General features: G+C 43.0%; 1 protein-coding gene across 1 annotated transcript; it reads right to left on the bottom strand.

The window, feature by feature from the left end:
* Positions 1-784: 784 nt before the first annotated feature.
* Positions 785-17,466, bottom strand: Plod (procollagen lysyl hydroxylase). The gene is made up of 5 exons (XM_065220041.1): positions 17,050-17,466; positions 3,222-3,310; positions 1,448-3,166; positions 1,232-1,383; positions 785-1,167 (listed from the first exon to the last, which is right to left on the bottom strand). Exons 1-5 carry the CDS (start codon positions 17,123-17,125, stop codon positions 1,035-1,037), a joined length of 2,169 nt encoding a protein of 722 aa, XP_065076113.1. The 5' UTR covers positions 17,126-17,466; the 3' UTR covers positions 785-1,034.
* Positions 17,467-22,055: the final 4,589 nt, after the last annotated feature.

The following is a 22,055-nucleotide window of genomic DNA, read 5'->3' as shown; positions in this document are numbered from 1 at the left end:
CTTACAACAGATACGAACTGGCCCGTCCAAGCGTGGGTTGCCAGGACCGTCAGGAATCAGCGCTCGTCGTTCGGACTATTGCTAATTAAATTTGCTACTTTACTGTGGAAAACCGTGTGTGCTTCCCCATCCAATCGCTATTTCCCAATATACAGGGCTGTGGGGCCAACTTCAAAACACTTGCTTTGTGCAATATTGAAAGGCAATTGTTTGCAGTTTATAAGAATCGTGGTTCCTCCATGTACCCAGACCTCCCCTACTGGTAACCATTTTCCTGGATTATTTTTTGCGCCATCGTTTTACGCTTTCCGCGTGTTTCTTTGTCATCTGCTAGGAATCCACGTCCACCACGCCTAATATCGTCGATCGATGTGCAGGACACTTGGTAGGTTTCGCCCTCCGCGTCGTTGTTGTTTTTGGTGCTACTTTTGTCTAGTTCGACAGAGTTCGCGAACAGAAGAACGTCCTTCGCAAAGGCATATTCGTATGCGGAACGAAGCAACACATGGATGTCTGTGGGTTGTTTTCCAAAAATGGAATAGAACGTGTTTTCCACGCTCCGCATGCTTCCCACTTAGTTTCGTGTTACACCACCACGCACTATGGAAATGCTACTTATGCGGGTGTGTCTTTGTGATCGATTTTGGGTATGCGACATTCGATAATAATAATTTAATTTAATAGGTTACGATTCCCTCGGGAAACATCCTTTCTGTTGTGGTCGGAGGCTCGTAACATTGTTGAATTCTTTTTGTTCTATCAAACTACAGTCGCATGTGAGAAGTATTGTCATGATAATTCATCTTATATTGCTATGTCAAAAGATATGTTCACTTCGGACTTTAAATTTTGCTGTGAATGAAGAAAACTGTTTATCTAACAAAATGGCACATTAAACAGTACGAAAGAAATGCAGATCTGATTTATATGGAACGCTCCCTTAAGTATACTATAACTAGACGACGTTGACGAGAAACGCTAAGTAGTTTCATTTGACTTGTGCACTCGCTTGACGCTGGCGGAAAGGCCGACGTTCATGGATCGATAAACGAAATCATAATGTAACGCGTTCCTTTGGTAGTTAAAAGTCCTTCGTGGAAATGAGTCAACCGACCCGGGTGCATCAACATCCAACCCTTGCGAGTATCCGTTACCGAGCAGTTATACCTGAGAACGAACCAAATGCTTGATGTGAATTTTTTCTTGCATACAAATTCATGAACCATATTACCTTAAGAAATAACAGCCGCCTCCTTCGTAATCGATTCCGGCATTGTTCAGAGCTATGTTTATCGTATAGGTAGATGAATCATGGTGAGGCCTCAAAGAAGGCTGCTCATCTGGTCGGTATCGTACGACAAAGTTCATCAACGATCTCGGAGGCTGTAACAAACGTATTCATTTTGTAGAAATTCTCCACACATTTTTTTTCCAAAACTACACTTACATCGTGAAAGTATCCGATAAACACCTTCTCCTGCAGTGGTTTTACGTACAACTGCAGGAACTTCAGCCACACCTGTTCCAGCCCAACCTGGTTCATGTGAATGTCCCGCGTCGGAACCGCTTCGTAGCCACCCTGTAGACGTTTGTCGCTGTGCGTTCCATCGGACCACTGTCCAAAAGCTTCGACAATATCCCTCAGATGATCACAAAACTTCTCCGTCGCGATCGCAAGCCAGTATACATCCGGACAGGGCTGCGTCTGTACGTAATCCTTTTCCAGCTGTTGGTAATACTCCGGCGAAATGTACTTCTTCTCCCAATCGTATTTGTTATTGAACAGTTGATAGAAATCCGGATGAGTCTTGGTCGTATCGTAGTAATCGCTATCGATCAGATGACCGTATTCTTCCACGTTGATCACGTGCATGAAGATCCCCTTGTATCGCATATGCCAACAGAATGCCATATCCGGATCGGTACCTTGTAGCTCGAAGCTGAGTTGCGGTAATACTGATGCCTTCACCAGGTAAACAGTAGAGACGAACGGAACATTCCACTGGCCCAGGATCTTCCTACTGACGATATCCATATAGTCGCTTGAACGTGCATAGAAGCCCTGGTTGCTTAGCGCTCCCCAGAAATTGCTCCATACCTTCTCCGGACGATTCAACATGGGGCTTATGATGTTCCTATTCTGCACCATCAATTTACGCAGGGTTTCCGGATTGTCAATGTGACCATCCGCGTCGACTACGAATAGATAATCGCATTTCTTTTTAAGGCACTGATTGACAGCTAGCGACCGTCCGGCCAGCTCTTCATAATCGTCAGTGTAGTCAACCATACGGAACGAGCGGTAGTTATCTTTGTACTTTTCTAAAAACGCATCGATCGTTGGCTTATGGTAGTCGACATTGTTGTGGATGAAAATATCAATTTTCGAGCCTGGATAGTTGATATCGGCGATAGCCTCGAACCATTCTTCGATGAATGGAGTAGCTTTCTCGATGAAAAGTGCCATCAAAACCGTCGGTAGGTTGTCCTCATTCAACTTGATGAGATCTTCGGTGACCGTTTTGCACTCTCCGTCGACGAAAGCCCCCGCCAGATAGTTTGCATACCCGTTCAGAACAATCTTGCTCGGTCCATTGCCGTGAACGACGTATGGAATCGTGGAATACTCCGTATTCTTCAAGTACGCTACCTTGGAGTCTTCAGTCAAGGCTAAAACAACCTGTTCTTCCACTCCGTTCAAATTCTGAAGCAAAGCCGCCGTGTGATCCAGCTTTATGTTCAGGTCACTTCGCAGTTGTTCGTTCAGATACACCTTGGTATAGTACAGCTGATCATCGTCCGTATCCTTGACCGGAGTCTTCAGCATTCGATACACCTTGGAGGCGTACCCCATGAACATGCCCGAATTCAGGAACCGTGTACCTCTGCCCTCCAGCACTGGATACTTGCTCTTCAGTTCCTCATCTGGCCAGCAGAATCCTTCCGAACCGAACAGGATCGATGTGTTGAATGTTTGGAACTTTTCGACGATTTTGTCCATGGTGGACAAAAATAGCACATCGTAACTATCGGTAAACAGTACCATCCGATCGTCGTCCGCTTTATACGGTTTCAGTGCGTCCCGGAGCAGGTTGATCTTGTAGCCTCCTCCCAGTTTGGTCATGTCACCACCGAGCCATGGTTTTCCCATACCGAGGGTGGTTACCTGCATGCGTAGATTTTTTTTATTCCGGTGTTGATATTTGTTGCAAAATACATACCTCAATCCCGTAGTACTTCGCTGAACGAATGTATCGCAGATATCCCTCCGTCTCATTGCTGGCAACCGTAAATACTAGAGGGGATTTTTCTGGAAATGATTTGTAGAAAAGAGAGAAAAAGTTGAAACCAATGGCACGTAATTCAAATGTAAGAGAGGGTTTCTAAAATGATCGCTGTATTATGTTTCTTACGAGAAATGTAACAAGCAAATTTATTCCAAAGTTAATATAAAATTATGTTTCGACTCAAATGTATGAGACAGTAACTAATTTGGAAAGTTAGTTTTCATACGACCACATTACAGAATCTGTATATCTGTTATCTTTATTCACTGGCAACTGCAGATGTTGGGGAGGGGGGCAAGAGGAGGCACGTGCTCTTTATATTATAGACAGTGTAGACTATTTTCACTATTTTCGATGACAAACACATGTTGTCTATTATACTAACTAAATTGACCACTTTGTGTCAAGCAATTTTTTCAAGATATTTTTAGTCGTATGTATTTTCTCTGATATTTTAAATTTTACTGAGTAACGGAATAAAAAATGGACCATTAAAGGCACGAAAAAATCCGGACACATTAAAAACGCTGCCATTAAGGCATTTTTGGAAGAAAAAATTCAGAATTTCACTGGATCAAGCTAAGAGAGTATAGAATCACAGTAGGCAGTGGTTGTCTGGTTAAGTTCATTTGTTTACATCATGGCTTCACGCTCGAAACGAAAATCTGCTCCTGGCAGTTTTCGATCAAATTCCTGGGTAGGAACTGTATACCTTGGTTGATCGGAAGAGTGCCCCGGAAGAATGTAAAATCAAAAAGAAGTCGAAATTTCCCAAAAAGTCAGGCAAACAATCTGCAGTTGTGGGCTGAAAACCGAGACTTTCGTTACTTCTGGGACCTTGAACCAGAAAATTTACCAGAAGGTGTGTCTACGGCCCGGACTTGGCAAGTTGCCACTACTCAAATTCCACCAAGCAGTGGTACAGCGAAAATGCTGTCACAGTGATTCCCAAGGAGACAGCTAATACTCCGGAACTAAGGCCAATTGAGGAACACTGGTCAATTGTGAAGCACATGCTGAAGAAAAAAGGTGAAACTGCATTTGGCCTGAAGAATTTCAAGCGGAAATGGAATTTGGCAGCCAAACAAATGGGAACAGGGCTCGTGCAAAAGATGATGGGCCGTGTACGAAGAAAAGTTCGAGCAATGGCTTATGATAAGAAGAAAGACAGAAACAATGGTCTTACAATCAGCATAATACCTACTAATGTTTAGTTGTTATATTGGAACTATGAAAATAAAACGCATTTTTAAACCTCAACAAGATTTTCGTGCCGGATTTTTTCGTGTTCAACTTTTAAATTGAAGTATTGTTATCTATCAACAAATAATACGACGAAGCTTTAATAAAATAAAACGACCATGGGTTGGATTGGCTCTAGGATTAGACATAGTTAGGAGCTAAATTAAAACAGTTAAAAACAAATTACGGATCATCTTAAACATATCTTTAATAACGATACACTGCAAATCTCAATTTTCACCCCAACAAGAACATTTAAGGCCCAACCGCAATGTGGGCGGAAGCGGAACGGAAACGGAAAGTTTGACAGTTGTTCAAAAATGACATCAAGATACCTAACCGAAGTCGATTTGGTTCTAACTAGTTTTCAATCCGACAAGTAGGCTTACTCAGATAGGGTATTTCCGCTGCCGCTGTCATTGCGCTTGGGCCTTTAGAGTTGCTAGTGGGTTTGAGGAAATATCATTTTGCCTATTATTTTATTTGTCTTCACGTTTCTCTCTCTCTTTTTATCTTATACGGCTCTAGCAAAGTCCAGCACCACCTTTATTCCAGTACCACAATCGACGTGCACTGAAAAAAGTTTTCATATAGTTTCCATTGGGAACGCACATGATATTTTTCCAATAACAAAATTAATGATTTTTATATGAATTTCACATAACGTTCATACGATCACATGAATTGTATGTGATAAATCTCATAAACTTCATTGGACACATAAGGTTCATGTGATTTTGTGGTGCGATTCCCAATTATGAGAACACATGAAAGTTATGTGAAATTCTAATGAATATTTTCCATTGGAAATGTGATTTATTTTTTGAGTGTACTAGATTAAAGAAGTACCACGGTACTACAATCATGTCCCTGTAACCGGCCACTTTATTTGTCCGAGGACTAGATCGAGGTTCAACACTCTACAGTATGTTGAATCGATGGACCCTTATTACCTAGAGACTCAAACAGTTTTAGAAAAAGATCGATTTTTGCAAATACTTGGATTGTTTAAACCAATAATATCTAAAAATTCATGCTAAAAATCCAAATGTTTGCACACTATTCGAAAGGAAAACATTAGGGCTTTCATTTGACATGTTTAGAACTATTGACAATCATATTGAATTTGGGCGTTATTTTTTTTATTTATGATGGAGTAATTTGTTTTTTAGTTTCTCAATTGGAGGGAGGTAGGGGGATTAGGGGCATAATGAGCACCTGATGTTGATTGTACGGCTCTAGCAAAGTCCAGCCCCTAAATGACAGCAAATCGAAATCAAATTTTGCTATCAGCATCAAACTGAAATCATAGTTGGATTCAGAGGTTGAAACTGTTGACGTTTTTTACGACACTCGCTTCGTTGTCATGCGCGACAGTCTGTTTTTATTCGTACTATCATGCTCTACCGTCGTCTCTCTCACACAACACAACCGGTAGAATAACATTCGAACAAAAAGAAAATGATCAAATAACTATCAAATGATATGAGTGATTTTGTTCTAATTCCTCAGTTTGGTGTAAATTAAACCATTTCTGATCAGAAATGTTATTCCTAGGACATCATAGATTGATTTTTTTCAGAATTCACTCAAGCACAACATCAGCAGCTCTTATAATGAGAGAAACTAAAATACATACATTCGTGACGGTCTTCGGTGACAGTGTCGTATGACAGAGCCTGTCAAATGACATTTGAGTTTGGTACTGTACTATGATAGCTTGTTTTGCAAGTGTCGGAGGCAAAGGCAGTCGATTATCACAGAAAATGTGTCGACTACCGTGACCGCTTACAAGACTGGTTGGATTTCAGTTTTCGCAATTGACAAATTTGGTTTTCATTTTGCTGTACATTTGCTCTTCAACAATATGTTGTTGTGGTTTTGTTTTTATTGCCTTACAAAACATCAAATTGAATACCGACTTGTTTTGTTATCAACAGGAAAAATGCACATCAAATTTAGTTTTCAGTTTGCACTGAATCAATTAGTTTCAAGGACTCCTTACAGCAATAGCAACTCCTCCTCCCCCGGAGCTGGTTCGATCTAGTCTTAGAAGCCGGAAGTCAGGAAGGTAGACGTTTACCTCCGGTTTCAGGTGGGTTTCGGTGATAACGGCAATGTCGATGTTTTGTTTGTTGAGGAAGTCAATGAACTCGATGAAGAGCAAGATCATTGAGCAAGCGTTCTTGATGGTTTCACGGTCCATAATTGTCGATGAAACGTGATGCAGCAAGAATCTGCTCGGTTCTGGTTCTGCAGGAGCGCTTGATGATGATTGCTTCTGCCATGATGGTAATAAGTTCCTCTGTTGTGAGTAGCTCTTCGTTTTCATGCGATGGTAGGGCATCATCTCGACGCCACGATAGACCCGGGGGAGGGGACGAAACCGTTGCCACAAAGGACTGACGGCTTGGATTAGCCGGATGGTTTGGCACCTCAGCAGTTGGTGGGACCGATGCAGCAGCAGCAGCCAAACGGTTGTTGAGCGGTAGTGGCGGAAGAATTGGAAACGGACGCCGTTGGCTAATGGCGGGGAAATTCTGCTCATTGCGTGCCGGTACCTTTTTCCGACCCGGCTGTTTCTGCGTGGAGGACCTTTTGCGGATTTCCATGAATTCCGCACGCTTCGGACAAGACGGCGCATTGTGGATCGGCGTTCTCCATGCTCTCACATTCTTCGGGTTCGTGTTGTTTGCCACATTCGTTGCAGCGATGAGCCATGTGGCAATTTTTGGTCCCATGCTTAAACATGAGGCAGTTTGAGCATTGGGTGACGTTACGGGGGCGAGGTTGGTAGCGTTCCCACTTAACCAGGATGTGGAAAAGCGCCCGAATACACTGCAGGTCCTTCAAACACGTTGTGTTTCGCTCAAGGTGGACCAAATATAGCTGGTCACGGTACTTGCGAGGCCTTAGGCCGTTCTTCTTCAGCTCATCCGACAGCGCGGCGATTTCCATACCGGGCAGACCACGCACGACCACCTTGAGCGGCTTGTCCTCCTCGATGTCGTGAGAGAAATACTCCCATTTTTTCTGCTTCAGCAGCACTTCAACGGCCTTGTAGTCCTTCCTTGCAGGTACCATCAGCATGATGCCTTCAGAGCACAGGCGCATGGTGCACTTCAAGAAGCCTTTCTCGATGTAGTACTCGATGTTTTCCCGAAGTCCAGGCGGGAATCCCTTGACAAAAAAGGGTGGTAGTTTCTCCTTCTTCTTTATTTCCGGTTCATCACCATTTTCCAGAATGGCGTACCGGTTGTTGGACAGCAGCTTTTTCGAGGCCGACTGAGCGTTGGCGATTTCCTGACGGGAACGCTTCCCGGACGCGCTAGCAACCGCATCACCACGCGGCGGTTTTCCCATACTGGGATCGAACGATGTTTCACTTATCACCGCGAAAGGGAGACGCGAACGGACTGTCACAAAACTAATACTCAAGAGAGAGATCGGACGAAACCGGACTGGACTGCTTGACGATCAAGCAGTGAATGATGATATGCTTGTATATCAAAATCAAGATGATATGTATGTGAAATAGATTGGATGAGCGATTAGAAAGAGCGAAAGACAATGATTCGAATATCAAAAGATTATTGGTATAGGCCTTTTCAATGCATCACTAACGTAGAGTGCGCCACGCGAGTTCCAGAGGAAACATTAACCTGACTTTCCACTGTAAATCATGTTTTGGACCATCTCAGATGAATAAATTTATCCGGAAAAGTGAGAAATTGTTCCGAAGTTTCTGCTCTCACAACATTTTTTTTGACGTTCTCCAATTTACCACCAGAGGTTGAATCGGTCGCTTGTTTCTAATAAAAAGCCGTATAGAGCTCCGTCAACTCAAAATACATTCAGTATCTGGTGGATGTTTTCATTCAGTGTCAATTTGCCGCGGTTTATACCCCGTTCACCAATCGAGCAAATCACGACCAACAACAGAACAGAGCACATCAGCTTTTGCGAACAAAACTTCGGAAACCCTTTTCTCGTGACTCAACACACTTAGAAATTATCGCCGACTTCGGTAATTTTTACCGAAATCTGAACAGCTGAACTGTTCGGTAAAATTTATGCAATTAAATTCAATTGCTTTTCAGGTATTTTGAAACTAAATCTCCTCTAAGCTGACAAGATTTGATCATTTAAACAAGGTTGAAAATGTTTTGAAATTATTTTCAAATTCAATAGCCTTTAAAATGAAGGTCCAAGTTTTACCGAACGTTCAGCAGATCTGATTTCGGTAAAATTTACCGAACACGAAAACAAAATCCTAGTGTGAAGGCTCGCCAACGCAAACTAATGCCATATTTGGGTTGAGGAAAGTTTCCCCTATCCGATGATGCCGGTAATTTCGTTCGATTGGAGAGGAAAGAATAATCAACGTTTTGTTTATAATAGTTGATAGTACCTTTTCAATTGTTGGTCTAAAATATATTGAATTGGTTCCGCTTTTTGATCAATCGAAATTCTATCCGCCAGACTATGTTCACATTACAGATTATTACGGGGTATTACACGCTATTTTATAAATGAACAAAGTCGATCGAATTCATGTTGATGTTGTCCATTTGTCAATTTGTCGCTCCCAACATAGTTTACCCATTTTTGGGTAGGTTCAGTTTTGTCTGATCTGAGTGAATTCTACGCAAATTTGGTCAATTCCAGTACCACAACCGACGTACTAGATTAAAGGAGTACCACGGTACTAAAATCATTTCTGTAAATGGTATTATCAGTGCGAAACCGAACTTTTTTCAGTGTGAACCTCAAACTGAGGTAGGTTTTAAAAACAAACGATCAAACTTACGTTTGTCAGAAAACAAACAGAACCAATCTTGGTAGGTTAGTGAACTACTTCGGCCTAATCGCCCATTTTGGGCCTATCGAGCAGCAAACTTCAAATAAGTCCATGATTTCAGAGTAAACAAGTCAATTATGCGTTTGGTACGATACTTTAGTTAATAACGACGTCAATGAAAACGCGTGATATGAAGGTTTGCACCAGGGAAGTGGCACCCCTATCTCTACTAATAACAAGTAGCCGTAGCAAGCATAACCGCGGGCCCACGCTTGCTTTGTTTTAACCTTTTTATGCTGCCTACGATCAAATCACAGACAAACAGACGTAACACTCACAATCACACACTTCGCAAATAACGTTTTAGTAAGGAATATGCTCGCATTTGTCTTGGTGAAGCCACTGATGCGTTAAGCAAGTCTCCTTACGTAGAACTTGTCAGTGCCCACAGTTAGCGCTCAACTTCCGAGCCGAACAGACGCATGTGTCGTTATCGTCTACGGAAGCTTCTTGCCGACTATTTTTCGAGCGATTCCTAATACGAAAGTGAGTGAGTGAGTGATCAATGTTAGTTTCGCGTCGCGTGTGGATGCTACCGCGTGCAAATGTCCGCGATAAAACGCCGCGAAAACACATTTCGCATCGACTATGCGAATGTGCCGAAGAAGCCATCGTCCGAGGAGGTCCACCAGTTCGTCGGTGCGACGCTGAGGATCTGAGCTGAGGATCGACGGGTAAGTGTACAAACTACGTCTGATGATGGAGGATGGAGCGGTAGTGGTGAGGCTCTTTAATCTGTCCGAAGCTGTCACGAACGATAAAATTGCCAAGTTTCTAGGCGCGTACGGGGAGGTACTCTCAATCCGAGAGGAGCTAGCAGACGAGAAACACTTTTTTCCTGGTCTGCCGACCGGGGTCCGGATCGCTCGGATGACTATTAAAAAGGGCATAGCATCCTACGTCACAATTGACGGAGAAACGACACTCGTGTCGTACTACGGCCAGCAGCAAACCTGCCGGTACTGCTGCGAGTATATCCACAACGGTATCTCGTGTGTGCAGAACAAAAAACTGCTGATCCAAAAACTGGCAGCAACCGGCTCCTCGTATGCGGACGCACTAAAAAACAAGCCGAAACCAATCGTCCCAAACCCACTAGCTCCAAAGCCACCCGCCCCGAAGCCGCCCGCCCTGAAGCCGCTCGCCCCAAAGCCAGTTGTTCCAAAGCCACATGCCCCGAAGCCACTTGGTGCTGCACCGAAGCCGGGAGGTCAAAAACAGCCAACACTAACAGATGTACAATCGTGCCCAAGTGATACCACGAGCCCTTCTGCTGGTACAGAGCCGATCGATGTCGATTTCGACGACTTTCTGAAACCAGCAGACGTGCAGCAGGAAGAAGATGACAACAGTACATGGACGAAAGTTGCCCGCAAATCAGCTTCGCATCCAAAAAGCGACGGCAACGAGACCGATTCGTCAACGTCCAGTAGGCGCTCACGAAGGCTGACGAGCAAAAAAATGCGCTGCGATGATGGCAACAACTCGCACGACAAAGACCCCCACCATTAAAACATCCTCTTCACCAGCTATAACATCGCAACGGTAAACGTGAACACCATCACGAATACAACTAAAATAAACGCACTTCGAACGTTTGTCCGAACGATGGAGCTCGATATCGTTTTTCTCCAGGAGATGGAAAACGAGCAGCTCACTCTGCCTGGTTTCAACGTAATTGCCAACGTTGACCACACGAGACGAGGCACCGCCATCGCACTGAAAGAACACATACAGTTCTCGCATGTGGAGAGGAGCCTGGATGGACGCCTTGTTGCAGTGCGCGTCCACGATACCACACTTTGCTGTGTTTACGCTCCATCTGGAACAGCACTCCGCGCCCAGAGAGAGAGATTTTTCAATAACACGATCGCCTACTACCTCCGTCACCACACCGAAAACGTAATTCTCGCAGGTGACTTCAATTGTGTTCTGCGGCAGTGCGACGCAACAGGATACAATATGAGTCCGTCACTCCAAGCCACAATTCAACAATTGCAGCTTCACGACGTGTGGCTAAAGCTGCGCCCGAGAGACTCTGGTCACACCTATATTACTGCAAACTCTTCTTCCAGACTAGATCGCATATATGTAAACAGTGGACTGTGTGAACAGCTGCGCACTGTTAATACTCACGTGTGTTCATTCACGGATCACATGGCTGTTACACTGCGAGTGTGTTTGCCACATCTCGGGCAAGCACAAGGGCGCGGGTTTTGGGCACTTCGTCCCCATCTTCTCACCGACGAAAACGTGGCGGAGCTCCAGACACGATGGCAGTTTTGGACTCGCCAAAGACGCAATTACCGAAGCTGGATGGAGTGGTGGCTGGCGTGTGGTAAGCCAAAAATTGCTAGTTTCTTCCGCTGGAAATCCAAAGAAGCATACGACGAATTTCATCATGCGCAGCAGTCGCTTCACGACCAGCTGCGACGGGCCTACGACGGCTACTACCAAAATCCGGCAATGCTAGCAACCATCAACCGACTCAAGGGAAAGATGCTCGCTCTACAGAGAGGTTTCACGCAAGCCTTTGTACGTATACACGAGCAAATCGTAGCAGGAGAACCGCTCTCCGTGTTCCAGCTTGGCGAAAGGAGAAGGAAAAGAACAACGATAACACGACTGGATGGCGAACAAGGTGAGATCCTGGACAACTCACAATCCATTCAAGATCACGTACATCGATATTTCGCCGACTTATATTCGGAGCCAGGCGGAGATGCAGCTCAGCCCGAGGATTTTCAGTGCGACCAGATTGTTCCAGAAAACGATGTTTCGAACGAGGCATGTATGGACACAATTACTACGGCGGACATATGGACTGCGATTAAATCCAGCGCATCCAAAAAGTCACCAGGGCCAGACGGAATTCCGAAAGAATTTTACCTTCGAACATTCAACGTCATTCATCGCGAGCTCAATCTGCTGCTAAACGAGGCGCTATCGTCAAATTTTCCATCGGAATTTGTTGACGGTGTCATCGTTCTAGTGAAGAAGAGGGGATCCGGTAACACTGTTGGCTCTTACCGCCCCATCTCGCTTCTCAACTTCGACTACAAGCTGCTCTCCCGTATACTGAAGGCGCGCCTAGAAAATGTTATGACAACACACCGAATACTGAGCAACGCTCAAAAGTGTTCGAACGCACACAACAACATCTTTCAGGCCACGCTGGCTTTGAAGGACAGGATCGCTCAACTGACGGCTCGTAAACAGGTTGGAAAATTAATCTCTTTCGATCTGGACCACGCGTTCGATCGGGTGAGGCACTCATTCCTCTTCGAGAATATGCGCTCCCTCGGCATTAACAACCGGCTCGTGGACTTGCTCTCGCGGATTTCAGCTCTATCCTCTTCCCGCCTGTTGATAAACGGGCACCTGACGACATCGTTCCCCATACAGCGATCAGTGAGGCAAGGGGATCCCATTTCGATGCATTTGTTTGTGTTGTATTTACACCCACTAGTTGAGTCCCTCGAGCGAGTGTGCGACACCGACTTGCTCGTGGCATATGCGGATGATATTAGTGTCATCACCACATCGGCGAGCAAAATCGAAGCAATGCGTGAACTATTTGATCGTTTCGGGAGAGTGTCTGGAGCGGTACTCAATCTTCACAAGACGACGTCCATTGATGTCGGCTTCATCAATGGGAATCCGATTCAAGCAAACTGGATGAGGACCGAAAATAAGATCAAAATACTGGGTGTGATCTTTGCCAATTCTATACGGCTCATGATCACCCTAAACTGGGACATGCTGGTGGGGAAAATAGCGCATCAAGTGTGGCTACATTCACTGCGCACGCTAACCCTTCATCAAAAGGTGATTCTCCTTAACACGTCATCACGGCCAAGATTTGGTACTTGTCATCCGTATTGCCGCTATACTGTGTACACATGGCCAAAATAACCGCCACCATGGGGACATTTTTGTGGAGAAGACAGCCAGCGCGTGTACCAATCCAACAACTGGCTAGACCACGCGATCAAGGAGGACTAAAGCTGCAGCTGCCGGCGCTGAAATCCAAAGCATTGCTGATAAACCGCCATCTCCAGGAGATCGGTTCCATTCCCTTTTACAATTCCTTCCTCACCCGTACAAATCCTCACCCACCCCCTGCAGATCTTCCTTGCCTCAAAACAATCCTGCAAACTTACCCTCGTTTGCCACCTCAAATCCAACAAAACCCTTCCTCCGATCAAATTCATAGTTTTTACCTCGGCCAAACGAACCAACCGAGAGTAGAAATACGCCACCCTACAGTGAATTGGAGACGCGTGTGGCTCAACATCGGAAGTAGGATGCTGTCATCAACCCAGCGTAGTAACTGGTACCTACTTGTGAACGAAAAACTCGAGCACCGACAGTTGTGGCACACCATTCGGCGCGCGGATAGTCAACAGTGCATACACTGCAATGCAGCCACAGAAACACTGAAACACAAGCTGAGTGAGTGTCCACGAGTGACTGCGGCGTGGACGCATTTGCAGAGCATATTGACGACATACCTAGGCAGCCAGAGGAGGCTCTCTTTCGATGAACTCATGCACCCAGTTTTGGGAAGTGTAGGCAGAAGACAAAAAAATGAAATATTAAAACTTTGTATTAATTATGTCACCTTTGTCATGAATTGTGATAATGTAGTAGACGTAGGCGAACTAGATTTTTATCTGCAAGTTGAAATGTAATTAATTCCTATGCAATTAGTTTTAAACAAAATCAACAAAAATAAACTAAATTTTATGTAAAAAAAAAAAAAAGTGGTGCCATTTCTTTTTCAGATCAATTTAGTAGATGTCAGCTCTTGAAAACGATAAGAGGGAACACACACGGAATTTATTTTATAACTTGATCTACTTGTCATGAAAATTTGTGCCATTGAAATCAAATCAAAATAGGCGTAGCAAAATAGATTGTCTTTGAGATTGTCCAGTGTGCAGTGATAAAATGTACTTTTCTGTTCTGTATTATGTTATGCCATTAAACATTTTGACTAAAAACTTGGTTAATGATATCAATATTGATTTGTGTATATTCAATGAATGAATTTAAAATACGATGTACCATTGAATATGATAGCTGGAAACGACAGTTTGTCATAAAATACTTCACGCAAGATTTCAATACCGCCTTGAGTATTCTTGTTCAACTGTAAGAAAAACATCATCAAACTGCTTGGCTCCCAATGACAGTTCGTGACAGCTTGATTCTGGCTCCTTTTGACGTTCATATTTTTCGCGTCTGCGTCTCCCGCCCAGCTAAGGACCTAATGCACTAATGCAATGTCCAGCTTGAGTGGACATCCCCGTGCACTTTGTGCACCTTTCCAACAAACATTGCAAGCAGGCTTACTCATTCAAAAATAAACTTCTTCAGCTAAAAGCTGGCTATTCTGCTATTATTCAGCTCACATTGTTTATTGCGTTGTTGTCATTTGTGACACATCTCAATCATAAGAATCTTGAAAAATGTCACATCAGCGGATCAATCCACGCACATCACGCTCCTTCGTTTTGCAGGACATCGATGAAATCTGCATCAATCTTCGGTCTATTTAATCTCGCGACAGCAAAGCAGAATCTTTCTGCACACCTTAAATAAAGCTTGATAGACGTGACAGAATCTATCGTGATTTTTCGCAACACTGGTTTACATACTTTTTTACTCACTCACTCACACTTTATTCTCTCATTGATTTCATTCGCCTACAAACTCATTTACTTACGTTTTCACTCATTCGTTCATTCTGTGAGTAGAAACTTTAAACCACAGACAAACAGACATAACACTCGCAAGTTGTTCATCGAACAAGCATTTAACGGTCAATTTAAAAGTGTCGTAGTTGGTAGTACCGCCACCTATGGCGCGCATAGTCATTTCCCTTGAGTTTGACGTTTACACACTACCGCCATCTGTTCAGCGTACTACCCACCACAGTGTACTCAACAGATGGCGGTAATGTTTTAACGACGATGTTTCACAGTGAGAAATATACAATGTGTTATGTCTGTTTGTCTGTGTTTAAACCATTCATTTATTATCTTATTTTGTCACCCCTCGTTGGCACACCTATTCTTGCACTAACTCACTCACTCACCCATTCTCACTCATTCACCCTCTCACAGTAGATATGCCTCTAGTTCACTTGGAAACCTCTATATTATACTATCGAAAACATTGTCGCCGATAATGATAAAGAGAACCCCTTACCCCGCAGCTAGTTTAATAAAGCTTCGTTTAAATGTTGTTACATTGTCATTCATTTCAATGTTGTCAGACACTGTTCTTGAGTGTTTGAATGGACGCCATGAGTCGCCGTCGATTGCGCTGATTGTTCCATCACATCAGTTAACGGTCTTTTTCGTTTTCTTCGTCGTGAACCTCTAGCCTTATTTCCGGGTTATAAATTTTCCCGACTTGCCAGGGCACATAGAGTATCGTTCTGCGTGCCACGTATTTGTTTACGAATGCAAAACTACTAGCAGGCTTTGAATTGAATACTCTCAATTAACAATTGCAGGATTGCTGGAAGAGCAGTTGAGTTGAGGACTGGCGTGGATTGTTATCTGCGTACAGATTTTCAATGATTCATAAAGTTTCGTTAAAATTTGAGTTTTACATGTTTGACGATATATCATAAAAAGATCATCAAACTGACTACGAATGCTAAAAGGATGAGTTTTTAATTTCATTAATTTTTTTTGGGTGTGGGAAGTCTACCAAACTTCCGCATTAGATTAGTGCAAATGTGTTATATTCATAAAAGCCAAACGCAAATAAGTTACCCTCGTTTAGTTTGTGAAAAATCTGTTATATTCATTTAGCTACACGCGGATAAACTCAACACGTTTAAATGTTTATGCATAGACGCGACTCTATAGTCATGCATGTACGAATACTCATCCCTATGCCAGCACATGTGGTATACCCAATCCTACTGCAGACTGCACCGAAATGATCTCACTATTTCTTATAGTCAGTCAATCACCCGCACACACCATCAAGTGCAGCGATCGTACCGAAACCGAGAGCAGCGTTTGTTTATAGATCACAGAATCCGTACCGACCGACCGACGACGACGACGACGACGGCAACATATGGCAGCAGTAGCACCGCGTACGTGATTTGTCTTATTTCCAGCTTGACGGAATTGTTATATATGGTGCGTAGGAAGGTGGTGGTACATATGGCCGGGTGTGATGGTAGAAGTAGGACACAGAGTTGTTAATGTTTATTTTACATGCTTTCACATTAACGGCTATGAGGAGAACGGAAGCATTTCCACACTCGGCATATTTTTTTTTTCATTCCTTCGGGACTCGAACAGCTTATAGCTGAACGTGCTAATGAAATCGCTTATCATCGGGTCGCATCTGGTTTTTAGATTGTGCTACGCGAAGTTAAAATTTGAACAGGCTTTTAAACGTTCAGAAGAACGTTGATAGGAACTCAATGGATTGACATAGTTTATAAATCATTTAATTACTACTTTAGCATGGGATCTTAATTTTTGGACACGTCATTTTATATTCTAAATGGAATGTACGTGATGAACTTTACAATTTTGACTTTTTGTATGAATTAAGAAGAATTAAAATCGCCATGTTGCTGAAATCAAGATCCCACTGTAATACTGATCATTTTCAACTTACCTTCTCCCACGCACCGGTGACATAGTCCGATGATGAACAATGCCACAAACTGCACTAAAACTATTCTGGAACACATTTCGACTTGATTTGCTTACAATGCTAGGACATTTATTCACAGGACCGTGTCAAATTCCTTTGAAAACACTATCGCAACCGTGTGAAATGGCCGCTCCTACCGACGCCTATAGCGAGAAAGAGATTGAATCCTTCCAGCACGAAGACTACGACGATCCGTTCTTCCAGAATGTACTCACTCGATTGAAATCGCCAGACGCTGCCGCCAGCCAGTGTCGAACGAAAGAAGAAATTGTACACGATCTCTGTAATACTAATTAAAACTGCAAGCCACAGCAACAGTACCACACATTGTCGGTTGATGGAATAAAATAATAAATACACCAATTTTGAGAACGTTTGTTAGTGCGTTGTATGTAAATACAAGCGAGAACGCTACTATGTATGCTATTGCACAGAAGGGGTTGAGATTATGAATGGCAGGAACATAGCAGAGAAAGACAAAAACAGCATAAGGATGACATTTTGCGTCATGCGCTGTTCCACTTTCAGTGCTGTCCCTGTGGGTGGTGGATTGTATGCTATGTTGTATGCGAGAGGCGATCACTTGAGGCGCATTTCGTCGGGTGGTGAATTTCTGGAACCATGCGGTAGCTAAAAGATTGTTGTAATATTTGAATTGAAAACTTATAAGTTCTCCGTATAGTTTATACTGTCATTAATCGAAAAATAGACGCTGACCAATTCAAAATATTTGTATAACCTAGCTAAGATAACCTCAAAATATGACTAGCAAAAAATACATGTTCGATTTCAATTTGATTTGATTCTTTTGTCGTTTGTGATTTCAAAATTTGTCTCGGTATGCTGACAGCTAAGCACCGGATGTAAAGGATCGGTACAGGAGTGGATCGGTTTGAGCTCAAATTCAACAGGAGCGACTACTATTACTACCGGGAACGTTCTCCGTTTGCGAACTTTTGCCACATTTGCTGTATCGAACATTTGCCGCAATCAAATATTGGCCAAAAATTAGTTTTGAACACTGTTCCTAAAACACCGTTCCAGCTACGAATGAACTGAAAATTCATCAAAGCAGCAGAAGAGAAAGTTGTAAACCTTGAGCTAGGGATCCTGTGTATGGAATTATTTCGATTCCAAATGCTTGGAGTTTTGAGATCACAAAAAAAGATCCATCCGCTCAAATATAACTCAAACGCTTATTAATGTCTATTTATCATATAAAAACTATTTCAAAACATGTTTTAAATTTGCTCCAGCATGCTGCTCTCCATGTTAAATTTCATACCACTTTACTGAAAAAAACATCAGTTTCAGTCAACTGTAAATTAAATTTATAAGGATCCCGAAATGACATAAAAGAAGATCCACCAGCGAAAGAAATATTAAGTCGTCTGAGTTAAATTGGCACACCCCTCGTATTTCATGGTTTGGCATTTCATTGTTTATATGCATCACAAAAGTCTGCTGCGTAGAACTCTGAAGTGGAAATCGTGGTACAGTTCAGAAGATCTATTTGAAGTATTAATTGATTGGGAGTGTTGCTGATCAATCTGGAAGTGGACAAAAACGGAAAAGTTATTCACGAACAGACACCAGAATAATCCATGAGATTAAACAAGATTCACGCATCACTATCCGCGCAGTGAAAAAAGTAGAAGGGTCTGTGCCTAGGGGCACGAACGGAAGCTTGACGTAGGACCAATAGTGGACAGAATAAATGTGAAGAGCATTTAGTTGTTTTAATTGATCAATTATCTATTGTCTCAACTCTTTCCGTTTTTGAATTGTAGGCGTACCAAATTTGTAGTAGTTTTTTTTTTTCAAAGAGAACGTTGATTAAGAGAATCAATCAAAATCACTTGCACCCTGCTTCCAAGTTTGGTTACAAGATTACAATTCTCTAGAGAGCATTTTGTGTGGTCGTTGGGGGCTTGTGGTTCTGAATATGGACAAACAAGCACAGATAAATTCTATTCCAACTCTTTACTGATGTAAGCTTGATGGCCATGAGAAAAGGGCCGTTTATTGAAGAGGACATCCATGTCCACTTACGCTTGGCGTGTTTAGTGTAGGTGGCAGCATCACGGACCTCATTTTCCAGGAACACCTTCAGCACACCTCGTAGATCAGACCGGAGATACGTTTGACACCACCACGGCGAACCAGACGACCGGTGGCGGTTATCTCAAAGAACTTTGCGATGAGGCTTGGCGCCTCCTTTACCAGACCTTTTCCTCCTTTGCCACGACCAGTCAATAGATGCTTATTAGGTGTGAAGGAGTGGACTAGCCACCACCTTCCTACTGCTGCTATTGCTGTTCACCACGCCGTCTGAAGCGAAAATGAGCTAATGCCATACAGCAGCGCTCTTTTATATCTTTTCAGGTTAAAGCAGAATGATGTGCAACCAAGTGGTATAAAAGCTACAAAGACTCCTCCCATTATGAGAAGTTTGCTATCAAGTAGCGACACTGGCTGTTTTCCTTTTTCGTACACGGCGAATGAAAATGACCCAAAATTTGAGTTTAGTTCACTCATAATCGCCAAAAGTGCAGGAACTCGGCGATGAGTAAATTTGTCTCATGATTTCCTGTGGAAAACCTAAAAGTCTGCCATAAAATGAGGAAATTGACGAAAATTTTATTCAGTCTCGGAGTAGTACCAATGGACTGAGTGAATCCAAGCTTTACTTTTCTCAAATTCGGGAATTTTTACCTGGAAAATTCTGGAAAAACCTGCGAAAACATGAGGCAAATTTACTCATCGCTGAGTTCCTGCACTTTATTTCTTATTTCTGAGATAACTAAACTCAAATTTGGGTCATTCTCATTCGCCGTGATATCACCTTGAAAGATATCGGTGCCGGTGGTTAGCGTGATTACCTCTCACCCCAGCAGGCCTGGGTCCAATCTCAGTCGGCGCCACCGGCATGTTCTAAGGCATAACATCTCTGATCACGCCTTCCTTCGGATGGGAAGTAAAGCCGTTGGTCCCCGGTTCATGAGTTGATGGGTCGATAGGTAGGGTCCAGGTGTGGGAGCTGCCTTCCTGGCACGTCGGTAGCATTGGTGCTCAGCACGGAAAACAAATCTGGCGTCACTTTTCAATAGGTCCTATCTACATTGATCGATTCTCTTCATCGACACTCTCTTTCGTAAATAACTCGGCTTCACAAATGTTTCCTGTCGTCTTCGTCGAATTAGATGCTAGATTGTTGCTTCTTCCATCGAAAATATCCGGCCGTGGCGATTCAAAGTTGATCAAGGTTGATCAAAATAATTTGTACCCCTGCTTCCAGTTTGATTACATGAGCATTTTGTGTGGTCGTTGGTTCTGAATATGGACAAACAGGCAGATGAATTCTATTCCTACTCTTTACTGTAATAAGCTTGGTGGCCCTTAAAAGAGCCGTTTTGTTGCCAAAGTTGGTGATGATTTAACCTCCGAAACCAAACAGAGTGCGTCTCTGTCACTTCAAAACGTAGATGACATCCATGGCCACTTACGCTTGGCGTGTTTAGTGTAGGTGACAGCATCACGGATCTCATTTTTCAGAAACACCTTCAGCACACCTCATAAATCAGACCGGAGATACGTCAGACACCACCACGGCGAGCCAGACGACGGATGGTGGTTATCTCGAAGAATTTGCGTTTGGTTCTAAATATGGCGATGAGTGTGCAAAATATTACGCAATTCCATCCTCCCTATTCGCACGCGCCCGAGGATCGGAGGCGAATGCTACTTCGACTTGTTTTGTCTACTTACTACTCTCTGATGACTGTGCTGGGGAAGCAGCATATGCATGTAGGTAATTGGTGGATTTGTTAGTCAATTCGACGCTTTTGGACAATGCTGGACATTTACCAGTTTTTCAATAGTTTCTTGTTTGGAAATCAACATTCGGAAGCATTGTTATCGATGCGTAGCCATATTTCTGATCGATTGGTGATAAAATCATTGAAATTGGACCAGGGGCAGCTGAGTTATTAACGTTCAAAATCTTTCTTAATTTGTTACGTGTTCCATTTTCGGTTTTCACAAAGTGTACCCCCATATAGAAATCAAAGACGTAGTCCTACGTCAAAAGGCTGAATCTGTCGATTTCTGATCAAACCATTTGTCGACGTATTGCTGAACATGGTTTGAAGAGCAATTTTACTCGAAAGCTACCAACCTACGAAGCTAATGTTCGCAAGGAAACACATTAACAAGCCGCTGGAGTTCTGGAAAATTGTTGTTTGGTCGGATGAATCAAAGTTCAAGCAACAACGTCGAAGAGTATGGCGGAAAAGCGACGAGGTGCTGTACAGGAGAGACATCTTCATCCACCCATGAAACACGGCGGAGGAAATGTTATGGTTTGAGGCTGTTGCTCATGGTTTGCTGTAGGGAATCTGACCCAAATCCTTGGTCTAATGACCGCAGATGGGTATATCGATATTCATTGTGAAAATTTGAACCCTATCGAAACTCTTTGGGCTATCCTCGATAGTTGTGTGGAGAAAACCGGTGTTACCAGCAAACAAACATATTTTGCAGCACTGCATAAGGCCTTGGACAGTTTTAATCTTCAGCAGCTCAAAAAACTTTGTGGAAAGCATGTCAAAGCGGTGGCAGTTGATCACTGAATCGAAGGAAGGTCAAATTGACTATCAGTGATTAGTTTTGGGCTGGTTTTATTTGAATATTTTTGTCAAACAGAGAGTGGATCTATTTTTATGTCATACCAATGAAAATAACATAGGGGTAACGGCTCTAATGTTGGCCTATCTTTTTTTCTGCCGGTCACTGTATATTTGTAAGAATAATTTCAAAACACGGAATTTGGAATTCCCGAAACCTTCACTGTTCGGATCAATAAAGTACTATTTTTTGCAGCAGTCGATTTGTAGACAACAGCTCAAAACTAAAATATATATTATGATTTAGCCACAGACAAACAGACGTAACACTTCATTGTGTAT

The sequence above is a fragment of the Ochlerotatus camptorhynchus genome, unplaced genomic scaffold (genome assembly GCF_037179485.1).
Source record: "Ochlerotatus camptorhynchus isolate MF236.1 unplaced genomic scaffold, CSIRO-AGI_Acam_v1.1 ptg000114l, whole genome shotgun sequence".
In the NCBI taxonomy this organism is placed as follows: Eukaryota; Metazoa; Arthropoda; class Insecta; order Diptera; family Culicidae; genus Ochlerotatus; species Ochlerotatus camptorhynchus.
This window is presented reverse-complemented; position numbering and strand designations above follow the sequence as displayed.

Bases quoted from the DNA above. Each gene is read 5' to 3' on its own strand.
- Plod (XM_065220041.1), bottom strand. From the start codon at position 17,125: ATGTGTTCCAGAATAGTTTTAGTGCAGTTTGTGGCATTGTTCATCATC. The intron at 3,311-17,049 runs GTAAGTTGAAAA...AATCATTTCCAG, and splicing joins TCACCGGTGCGTGGGAGAAG to AAAAATCCCCTCTAGTATTT. The intron at 1,168-1,231 runs GTAATATGGTTC...GTTCGTTCTCAG, and splicing joins GGCGGCTGTTATTTCTTAAG to GTATAACTGCTCGGTAACGG.